Source organism: Populus euphratica, unplaced genomic scaffold (assembly GCF_000495115.2).
Source record: "Populus euphratica unplaced genomic scaffold, PopEup_1.0 scaffold403.1, whole genome shotgun sequence".
Classification (NCBI taxonomy): domain Eukaryota; kingdom Viridiplantae; phylum Streptophyta; class Magnoliopsida; order Malpighiales; family Salicaceae; genus Populus; species Populus euphratica.
Window position 1 is genome coordinate 276511 of NW_011500081.1, and position 11866 is coordinate 288376.

At 31.8% G+C, this 11866-nt stretch overlaps 1 protein-coding gene across 2 annotated transcripts; it reads right to left on the reverse strand.

The window, feature by feature from the left end:
- Positions 1-5670: 5670 nt before the first annotated feature.
- On the reverse strand, positions 5671-11319 carry LOC105108819 (senescence-associated family protein). 2 transcript variants are annotated; one of them, XM_011003285.1, is made up of 13 exons: positions 11210-11315; positions 9886-10285; positions 9045-9197; positions 8661-8734; positions 8191-8267; positions 8019-8090; positions 7810-7878; positions 7538-7584; positions 7292-7421; positions 7125-7193; positions 6924-7027; positions 6263-6338; positions 5671-6183 (listed from the first exon to the last, which is right to left on the reverse strand). In XM_011003285.1, exons 2-13 carry the CDS (start codon positions 10221-10223, stop codon positions 6010-6012), a joined length of 1383 nt encoding a protein of 460 aa, XP_011001587.1. In that variant the 5' UTR covers positions 10224-10285; positions 11210-11315; the 3' UTR covers positions 5671-6009. The 2 variants fall into 2 exon arrangements, with proteins under 2 accessions (XP_011001587.1, XP_011001588.1); XM_011003286.1 differs by lacking the exon at positions 9045-9197 and having other exon boundaries at positions 11210-11319.
- Positions 11320-11866: the final 547 nt, after the last annotated feature.

The window sequence follows — 11866 nt, forward strand, 5'->3', positions numbered from 1 at the left end:
TGCATAAAAAGATATAAGGCAATGCAAGTGCTAATAAAAAATAAGGCCAAAGTACTTGGCAAATCTGGTTATCATATAAGTGAATAAAGAGTTGAGGAGTAGGAGAAAGATCAAAATCCATTCAAGAACTGCATACACTAGAATTACAGTGAGTTTGTGTGTGTTTCTTTGTAGCATGGTTGCAAACTTGTTGCCTGCCATGGTTCCTGCTGTTGTCTTTTGTTACACTCAGTGGCGAGAGAGAGAGAGAGAGACGTTAAGAATGGAGGGTATGAAGGATGTTTCTGTTGTTCAGACACGGCAACAGAGGCTGAGCTGTGCAGAGAAGAGTAGCAATGATGCTTTTCCAGAATGATTTATTTTTTGCTTATAGTAACAGTGAAGTAATTATATCTTATAATATGATGAATTGTATAGCTTATAATAGCATAGGTCACGTTTACGGCACTAACAAAGGTGATGCTTACTCAACTCTTGGATAAAATCTTGCCATATTTTTTTTTTTTCCTACCAAAACAATCATTTTAATTTATAACAATATATTGGTTTAAAATAATCTTGACATCAAATCTCAAACTCGTGAATCTCTAGCATTACATTTGTATATTAACTAGATAAGCTCACGCGTTATGCTAAGGTCGGCTAAACTTCTTTTCAAATGCATAAAAAGATATAAGGCAATGCAAGTGCTAATAAAAAAACAAAAACAATTTGAGATTCAGCTATGATTTCATTGGGTTTAATAATTTCAAATAATTTAAATAATATAAATTAAAAAATATAATAATAATAAAAAAATAAAACTTGAATTTATCTATGTTAGCATGTGAAAGATATATGAAACTTAATTATCAAATAATTTTATATTTATTTTAGAGCAAAATAAAAAAATAATTAAAAAATAGTAAAAAAAAATATTAATGTTAACTCGTTAACCTAGCAACCACATGCATAGGATTGAGACAACACAACATAATAAAAAATAAAAAAAACATAAAAACTAAATTTCAATAAATTAAATGTTTAAAGATAAAAATAATAAAAAAATTTATTTTAAAAAAATTTATTAAATTCAACTTGTGATAACTTTTGAAATCTAGAACCCTCGTTATGAGTCTAAGGCCAACTTTATAAAAAGTAAATTTAAAAAAATACATAAGCATAATTATAAATCAACAAATTGGTGAGGGATGAATTTGAATAAAAATATAATAAAAAAGGCTCTAAAACAAAAGAAATAGCAATAAAAAAATAAAAATTAAATATGATATAAAATAGTTTAATTCAAAACTTAATTTATATAAAAAAATGATATTAGAAACAAAAAATAAATTGATAGCAATATAAATATGATATCAATCATAGTTATAAAATCTAGTTTAACTCAAAAAATTGAAATTGTGAATTAAATTTATAGGTTAGTGAGTTAATTTGAGCTTATTAGTTTTTTTAATAAAAAAATTATTTTAAATAGAAATGAAAAAAATCATTAGATGGATCTAATCATTAATTAACTTATTCATGATTAATTTTTGAAGTTGTTCAAAAATAAACTTGTCTCGTATTAAATTTTAAATCAGCGAGTATAAATTAGGATAAGATTATGGTATACTGGGTTTAATACTCTCAGATAATTTAAATAATATAAAGTAAATAAATATAATAATAATAAATAAATTGTGGATATAAAAAAATAAAACTTGAGTTTATCTAGATTAGCATTAGCATGTAAAATATATATGAAACTCAATTATTAAACAATCTAGAATAAAAAAATAATTAAAAAACAATGAAAAAAATTGATGTTAACTTAACCTAGCAATAATATGCATAGGATTGAGGTAGCACACATAAGAAAAACAAAAAAAAAAAAAACATAAAAACTAATTTAAATAAATTAAATATTTAAAAATAAAAGCAATAAAAAAATTAATTTTTTAAAAAAACCTATCAAATTCAATTTGTGTTAACTTTGAAATCTAGAACCTTTATCATGAGCCTAAGACCATCTCCATAAAAAGCAAATCCTAAAAAAAATAAAGAAGCATAACTATAAATTAACAAATTGACGAGGGATGAATTTGAATAAAAGGCTCAAAAACAAAAGAAATAACAATAAAAAAATAAAAATTAAATTTGATATAAAAATAATTTGATTCAAAACTCAATTTATAAACAAAAATGATATTAGAAAAAAATAAATTGATAACAACGTAAATATAATATTAATTATAATTATAAGATATTGTTTAACTCAAAATTCAATTTAAAACTGAAGTTATGAGTTGGATTTATAGGTTGATGAGTTGATTTAAACTTATTAAGTTTTTTAATAAAAAATTTATTTTGAATAGAAATAAAAAAAATTATTGGATGGACATAATCATTAATTAACTTATTCATGATTAATTTTTCAAGTTGTTCAAAAATAAACTTGTCTCGTATCAAATTTTAAACTAGGATAAGATTATAAATTAAATCAGAGAGTATAAATTAGGATAAGATTATGGTATAGACTCACATAATTACTTAAGTATTAACCCTAATATCTATATAAACCATGAAGGTACCCTATACAAATACATTTTTCATTTTTGGCATAATCAAGTAACTCGCATTTTCAGAATGTATAAATCAGGATAATACTTGTAAATTGGCCATGGCGGGGCCCCTTGAATTGATTTTGATTACACCATGCGGAAGGTGCGGCCCACATTCCTCCTCATGAATTGAGCTGGTGGGCCAACGTTTTTGTAAATGGCTTGGCCCACCTGCTACGACGCGGCTAGACAGACGCTCTCTCCAGCATTTGATATTATTATTATTATTATTATTTTAGTAATTGAATATTTTATTGTATTTTAAATGTGAATGGAAAACTGGGCAAACAGCACTGAAAAATTCAACCCACAGAGCTTTTTTTCATGGGGTTGTTTTCCTCGTCTCTTTAATAATTTTCTTTCCTTGTACTATTCACCCACTTTATGCTAATAAAATATGTAAGTGATAAATAAAAAATAATAACCACAAAATACCTCATTAAGAAATCATCTAGTGTTTAACCGAATGATTTGAGATTAAATTTATTTTATATATACACATTCAAACAATGCTATTTCCTAAGAATTTGTTTTTTTAAAATCCATCTTTGGAATTTGGATCCCACATTAACATATTGTTTTTTGGGTTATCTCTCATTCTATGTTATATCTTTTCCCAAAATAAAAATAAAAATATACTGAAATTGTAACTAAATTTAACCTCAAAAAACCTCAACATCAAACAACTTCACAATTTTGCATGTAGATAAGGTTGCCATGTTTTCATAAGCATGCATGAGATTCTCTGCTGTGATGTCAACTATAACTGAGATGTTCTAGTTACAACTTCAAAATCAATGAACATTTCAGGTTCATGCACTCTGCAGAAAGTGGGAAAAAAAGAGAGAAGAAAAACTTGGGATACTATTTTTAAGTAAAAGTGAAAGGAGGAATCGGAATGATGAAACATTGGTGTCAAACAGTGGCAGATATCATGGGAGGAAAAGAAAAAGGGAGTGGAAAAAGAGAGGGGGAGTGGATCAAATTAGGGCATTGTGATGGTGACCAAAGAGCCTCTGTGTGAATAAAGCTGTAATTGGTATGGTAGGATCTGGCCCCTCTCTTTCCTTGCTTTTGCTTTTTGGTGCCTTTGTTTTCCTTTACTTTTTGAAAAGTTGATTCCTGGAATTAAGTAGCATAAGCACTGTTAATCAAGGAATCTAATCACACTAATTGACCTTGAAGATTTCTTTTCTTTTTCTGGTGTTCACAAACCTTATTGCACCAGGTCCAGAAGTGGATTAGTGCAGAGAGATTATTATTATTAACAAGAGGGAAGGGTCCTGTGTGTGTTTTTGCCATTTCTTGAAGGAATTTAGGTCCAGTGATGGACCTCATGTACCCTGCTTAGTGATGCCTTGATTTACCCCTTATGGGATAAGGATGAAGATCAGCTGTTGTCATGTGAATTCGTGATGTAATCAAGTAGGCCCATAAGATGATTACGGTCCAATGGTGATCCTCTACCTAACTTCAATCCATTAGGATCTTGCAAGGTACTGGCATGCGGGATGTTCATAGTTTGCTTGGCATTTAGAACTTGAATGCACCAGATCTGCAGCAGTTCAGTTTTTGCAGCAGTACAGTTTTTTCTGCTTTCATAATAGAGCTTCTTGTATGTTTACACGAATTGGATTGTCAAGTTTGCATGCTCGAATCCTAGCAATTTGATGTTGCATGAGCTTCATTGTTCATACAGGAAATAGGTTCCAAAGTCCTTTTTCAAGCTTTCGTCTGGATGATATATGGTAAAGACGTTGATTATTATTCATGATATGAAAATTTAGGAGGTGCATGGTGAGAAAGAAATTTCAATTGAAGCTATCCACGAATACTTAAAAACTCTATAAAAAAATAAGTGACTGCAAGTGTTTTTCAAGTGATTTTAAAAAAATTTAAATTTTATTTTGTTTTGAATTAATATATTTTTAATATTTTAAAATAATTTTAATGTACTAATTTCAAAAATAATTTTTTAAAAATAAAAAAATATTATTGACATACTTGTGAAAAATAATTTAAAAAACAATTATAACTATACTCTCAAATATGCTCAAAATAAATAAAGTAGCAATTAGTAATCAAACCACTTATAATTGAAAATAGAACTCTCTTTTAGGGATAAATTACGTTAAAAAAAATAAAGGTAAGTAGCACAAGATGAAATATTTTTAGTAAATTAACACAATTTGTTGGTATTATGCTTTATGAACACAATATTTTAATAATATCACATTTTGTAATAAATTATAATATTAATTATAATTTTATTGTAGTTCTAAAATGAGATATATTTATAATATTGTATTTCAAAATTGTGACATGATTACAATTAATATCACAATTTATAAGCATCTTTTTAATGATTTTCTCTCTCATTCATTGCACACAAGAACCAAATGCAAACAAAATACATTTTGGAACCTAAACATAAATTTCTCAAATAACAAGTACCAAATATATAAAAATTTAAAACTTCAAGGATTAAACTAAAGTTTTTCACACCTTTTGAACAATAAAAAAGAAATGCCATTTTATTTTTTAAAAAATTAATCTTTGCTATTTCAATTTTTTAATTATTAAAAAACAAATATAAAATAAAATAACAAATTATATCACATAAATCAATGTAAACATTAAAGAATTGTTTGGGGTAAATATTGCTTTTTAAAGTAATTTTTTTAAATATATCAAAATAATATTTGTTTTTTTAAAAAATTATTTTTAATATTAAAATATTAAAAAATTTAAAAAAATTAATTTAAAAGAAATCTTAAAATTTGATGAAAAATCAATTCAACCACAACACCAAACAACATACAAGACAAGTGTAAAGAAAAAAATAATCTTACTAACAAAACCAACGAAAAGTCAAGGGTCCTTTCCGATACCTAGACATGCATTTTTGTTTTTTATTACACGGGAGAGTCTCGAAACCAAGACTCGTTGCCTTTGATGCTTCCACGCAAGTTCATGTCATGAGATCAATGGTGTACCTCTGACATAACTTCAATATAGAAAAGATTGGAAGGATAAATAATTTCTTGCTGCAGTAACATTGGACAACTGATTAAGAACAAGTTAAGTAGCTCAGTACCTTATGTTAGTAATAATTCAAGTATCTCTAGCATTATTCGTATCATATTAGGCAGAGGCCATACATATTTGTCCATGTTAGCATGCACTGCCTTTACAGATTAAGACCAACTTTGTCTTTGAATTCTAATAGATCACTCGTATGAAATATGAAAAGTTAAGCACAGCTTAGACATGATAAAAACAAGGCACAGTTAGAGCAAGACAGCCTTTTACATTGCAATAGCACCCATCACTTTCTGGTGACAAGGGTTAGCCTGCAACTATTTAAGCCTACATGTAGATATCTACAGTATATGTATCCGAGTACTTGTCAACCTGTATCTGCATCATTATTGTCTTCTTGGCTATCTACTTCTTCAACTGGTTCTTGATTCATCATGAACCTCCAACTATCTCCTTCCTGTATTTCCCACTGTTTCTTCAGCTCATGGATAGTTTTGGATGCTGCATTGGCAATGGCTGGGTTATTATCTTCTGCCAGTCTCTGCGAGGAGAATTGTAAATGAAAATTAATGCCATATAAGAAAAGAATTAGCCTTTTTTTTTAAAGAAAATTGAAGTACCTGTAAGGCTCCCATCCCTGCATTTCCAAGAGTCCACATGGATGGGGCTGCTGCCAACGCATTGGCCAGTGCTTGTCTGCACCACAAAATTAATTGAACTATAAATGACAAAAGGGAAGAAGATGCAGGAATGATAATTTTTTGGGAAGTAAGTGGTCTCAAAGTCTTAGAGGTTTCCATGTTGATGCTCTGTCAACATTGTCCACTTCCTTCAAAATTCTGATGAAGCACGATCGGAAACCCAGGGCTCTCAATATATGTATAGCTAATACCTATTATAACTGTTGCTTATGACATTAAGGAACACAGACAAATGTTTAGAACACTATAACAGTGTCCACGGGAAGATGCAACTAGAAAATTCTTATGCACTGAGGTCATAAATCAGTCCAGGAAGACAAGTAACTAGGGTTACATTGCTGAAAATGATCACACAGCAGTTGCAACTACTGACAGTGTTCAAACATCTCAGAGCTTACAGGCAAAGATGAAATCGTTGAGAACTTTTATTAGTAAAAGAATCCAAGTGTCGGGAATTCATAAAATAAAGGAGGGTAATAGATTCCTCTTCTAGAGAAAAACACAAACTTCTTCCTATAAAATGTAGTTGGAGAGTAGAAAAAAGTGTCTTTATTGGGTTATTGCATCTCAAGAAGCTTACCTTGTGTTGACATCTGGAGAATTTGAACATTCTGCCAATAACGATACACTACCCTTACCATCCATTGCATCAAGATGTATAAGAGTTGTAATCAACAACTCGAGCTGCTCCAGACAGGGAAAAACAGGCGAATAAGAAAACATTGAAACCAGAATCATATTTATTGCCTCATCATAAAGAAACATCAGTGCAGTCTCAGACCTCTTCAGGATCTGTATAGTCAATTCCATCAGCTTCGGAGAGTGCAGTTGCCATACTCCAGTAAGCTTCCTGTTTTTTATCAGATAAAATGAAATTAGATTTACAATTACTGAAACAATTGACAAGGATGGTTGCATCAAAATAATAAGATGACAATTAAAAAGGACCTGAATAGCAGTAATGCGATCTGTTGATACTTCTCCAGGGAAGAAGTCCAGTGTCCTACCATTTTTCTCAAGCATTATATTTCCCAGTATGCCATTAGCAGTTAGTGAACCTTCCTCCTTACGCAGCGGGCTGATAGCCAAAAGCACGTCAGGAAATAGTGATTCAGGGATGGGTGGTTTTGTATAAGGAGGGGAAAGATGGAAATCAATATAAAAAGGAGACAAGCCATCAACAAAAGAACTCACAATTTGTACATCTTGCTCACCATCAAGTCATGGATATTTTTGACAAACTGTGACCACACAGATAAATTCATCATTCTTTCCAAGGGGCACAGGATAGTAAAATCTTGCACTCAGTTATATTTGGATGGTTACAGTAACTACAAAAACAAAGCAAGTAATGTGGTGCTGGGCATGAAAAACTATGATGATGAGATAATCTTACAAGTTATCTCACAACCTTATCTGCGAAACATCAATACTATGTATTAAAAAAGAATTGGCAGTCAGCTCACCTCCAACGCCATTAAAGCATCTTCCATTGCACGTTGCTTGGCACGGAAGTCAGCAAGGCGCAAATCAGCCTGGAAAAGTGTCCAAAGATTCCATCAAGGATAAACATATCAGATATGCATCACTAGGAAAGATGTATTTATACTTTTAGTGTTGCATTCATTGTATAAAGAATAAATGAAGTCACTGAAGGAGAACAGGAGGCAGGTACCTCCAAGGCTCCATCACTCCAATGCTTGTCAGCAGCCGTTTTCAATTTGGTTTGAGCTCTGTCCTTTATGATCTGCAGCAAAGTAAAGTATTCAAACAAATATTTAGACGCAAGAGAAAGAAATATCCTTTGTCTTTCAGAAATCCAAAATTTAACTTCTAGATTGACATACAGTAGCAATGTGATGAAGACGCTCAGCCTTTTCCTTCACATCACGGTCAATTTTCTCAGTGTCCTCTCTTGCTCGAGCTGCAAGGTAGAAGATCAACACATGAAACGGTAGAATCTGGGGAATCTTAAATAAGAGAGTTTATAGTCATCACACAGAAAGTATATAATTTCATTGTTGCTTCGTATCACATTTATTCATGCCCCACCAAAAATATAAAAAGAAAGAAAAAAGGCATTGCCTTAAAATATGATAAAAGGGAACTGTCTGAAAATACAAAAAGTAAAGCTATTGCCATGAACAAAGATCAACATAAATGCAATATAATGGATTTGTCTACATGTTCAATAGTATGAAATTAATTGATCTGATCTAGTGTTCAACATTGACAAAGCATGGCATTTTTAGTGGTGGTGAAATTGATTGGTTAATAGTTTTTGAGAAATGTTGGCCAGAAAGATCGGAGAATTTACCATCGAGTTTAAGAAACCCAGAACCAAGAATCGCAACACCTTTACGTGCACGAGCATCCAGCCTTGATATCCCACTAAAGAAAATAAGAAAATAATGAGCAATGGTCTATAAAACTAGTTAAGTACATGAAATCAAAACATTTGCATCAGAATGAACAGCTATAAAACTGTCCATCCAATACTTTAAACATAACTAAATTGAAACATTTCAGCACATCATATTTTCTCTAAGAAAAACTAAAGTTATAGCTCATTTTGTTTAGTTTGCCCAGAAGTTTCCCACAATATGCATTCATTGTCATTCATCACAACCAGGAAGTATTCCAACTCTACAAGCAAAGTTTCCCATGAAATGGCGCACATATAGCTGGTACAGTATGTTACCGTGAAAGTAAAATAATGTCGTTGCGAGCCCTTTCATTTACAAACTTGGCATCGTTATATACAAATCTACATGCTTCAGCTAAAGCATGACATGAGTGAATAGTTCTCCCAGACATGAGTTGATGCTCATCTTCCTTTTCTCCAATTTGTGCCCTGATACCCAACAATTTATTTGTACTGTAAATTCAAAGTTGCAATAATCGAAAGGCTAAATAGATTCAAATAGAAAAATAATAGGGCGATCTATTACACTCAAATTACACAAAACTGGAAAGTTGATCCAAAGAACAAAAGAAACATTGACAAGTGACCCTGGTTTGCTAACTTAACAAAGAGAATTTACTTTCAGAGTGATAGAACATGTGGAACATGAATCAGGAAAAAGATACTGCCGAGCTACAATATGAAATTCCTTTTAAAGGAAGTGCAGTGAAATCATGTATTCTTCAGCATTTATCTTTTTCATAACTGGCAAGATCAAACCTGCAATGTACTTCAGACCATGCTGACAATACAATATCTTCACATAAACATTGACATAAATAATCAGATTCCACAAGCCTAGAAGCTAAGATTTGTACTTCTAACACCGATATTCCATGTTAGAAGCATGGATTGTTATTCACCTTAAATCATATGAAATATGAATTGTAAGAGCTGCTGATTAGCACTGTAAGCAATGTTGCTAGGAGGAGTAAATTACTTAGTGCCACAGTTAAATTGAAGCCGTTAACTGAAATGAAAATGGCAGAAAGACAAGTCCAATGATAAAAGTAAGGATGTCTATTGACATGTCTGGTAGATTTCAAGTGGTGAAACACAAGTAATTATGTAATCAGACCTGGATGAATCAGAACTGTCACCGTATGATCTAGTACATTCTTTTTCTTCAGTTCTATGAGTTCTTGTCGACTGGCATAATGTGGAAGATCTGCGAGAGATGATGAGACTAACTGGTTTTCCATGAATGCCCTGCAAACTCTCACCAGAGAAGGCCGATTTTGCTGTCAACAGATGCTTACTGCTCAGTTGTTGGAGCTCAATTCCTTGATGAGTAGGGTGTAGTTTATTTTTTTGGAATGACTTGGAAAAGGAACATATGATTCCATGAGACGTAGAGGTAAGTTTCCTTTTAGTCACAAAAGGGCTGCTTGAAACCTTGCTTGCATTAAGTGCCATGGGAAAGATCAAGACAAGAATAAAATGATACCAGCCAGAATTTCCCTCACAACAGCTCCAAGCTTAAGCGAGAACAAGAACACTATCAGAACAATCTTAAAAAAGGGATTATTATTCATAACTGTCAAAATTCATATCAAATAGATGTGAATCATGAGACATCAAAACATTATGATCCCCGTCATTTCAAATTTCTTAATAGACACATGGTCAAAATCATGAACATACAAAACAATGAATTCAGTCCGCATCGATCTAACAAATCATATGTAATTATGATCTGACAGATAAAAAAATGCAATTTGCAGCACAAAATCTAAATCAACGGACATGATCTGGGCGAATGTCTTCTCCACATTTTACCAACGGGATTACCAAATGCATTATTAAAATCTTAAAACATTCAAAGTGTCAAATGATTGATACCTTGGATCTCCAAAACATGAGTCATTGAACACATCTCACAAATCCCGTAATCTTAAATCCATAACTTCTAAGGAACTACCACTTTTTATTTAGGTACAACTTTAAGAACTGATTGTTCCTAAAACTTGGATTAAAAAATTTAGGATATTGCAGTAAACTTCTGCACCAGAACTAAGATTAGAAAGCCACAATTCAGTTCTCCTCGTAGTTCCATTCATCTTATTTTGCAACAACGCTACTTGGTTAATTCATTTAGGCATGAAATTTTTTCTTTAGGAATCATGTAGCTTTACAATTTCTTACTAAGGGCTTTAAGTTCAGAGCTTGAAAAGCATTCCCAATCCCTTGACATGAAACATGGTGACAAGTGATATCTTCAATTGTATAAACTTAAATGGCAAATTACAGAGAAGAAATAAAAGAAACCCCGATGCTGAAAAGTGTGAAACGCTATTACAAGATAACTAGAATCAGTTCACAGATTAAAATCATAAGAAAAAGGCAACTCAAAGCTGGAGTCTTGAAAGCAAGAAAAGTAAGAGAAACCGAGTGGAACTAACCTGAAGAGAGAGGGCAATGGCATGTATAGAGGGTGAGAAGTGAGAATTGAGAAACTGGAGTGAAAGTTGGTTATAAATGGACTGTAGATGGAGTTAGAGGGGTCCACAACCAAGAAAGCTTGGAAGCACAAATTGCATCCACAAGAAAAACCTGTGGTCCATAAAGGCCAACACTAGTAAACCATAATTTATCTATTTTGATGGTGGCTATGGGGACCTCAGGGGTTCCTTTCCACTTCGAAGAGCGAGTAGTAGGTTTCAATGGCAATAGTTTAATGGCGATGGTTTAGACTTGCCTCGTCACTCAACAGGGATCATTGATTTGGCCATGTTAGCATTTAGTACCATAGCTATTGATTTTACCACTTGGTTTTATTGCCTTGCTGATTACTATTCTGCCACATTACAACAATACCTATCCATTTTCAGATAAGATCAACACACACCCCTGTCCTCCCCTAGAAAAATCTTATCAGTATGTGTACTTCACGAGATAGAAGAAACGAAAATAAAATATTAACACCAAACCGTGTCTAGTTATAAAAATATAAATAAAAACATAAAATAAATAAGTTTCTTCTATATTAAAATCTTAAAGGAGGCAATACAAAGAGGTGATTCAAAGTGGATGCTTGCAAACTCAGCATGCTTCTCTCG

What these genes read in the sequence shown, in the direction of transcription:
- LOC105108819 (XM_011003285.1), bottom strand. Translation starts at nt 10,223, where the DNA reads ATGGCACTTAATGCAAGCAAGGTTTCAAGCAGCCCTTTTGTGACTAAA. An exon ending in GGAGTGATGGAGCCTTGGAG is followed by an intron (nt 7,879 to 8,018) that starts GTACCTGCCTCC and finishes ACACTTTTCCAG; the next exon opens with GCTGATTTGCGCCTTGCTGA. An exon ending in ATGCTTTAATGGCGTTGGAG is followed by an intron (nt 7,585 to 7,809) that starts GTGAGCTGACTG and finishes GTGTGGTCACAG; the next exon opens with TTTGTCAAAAATATCCATGA.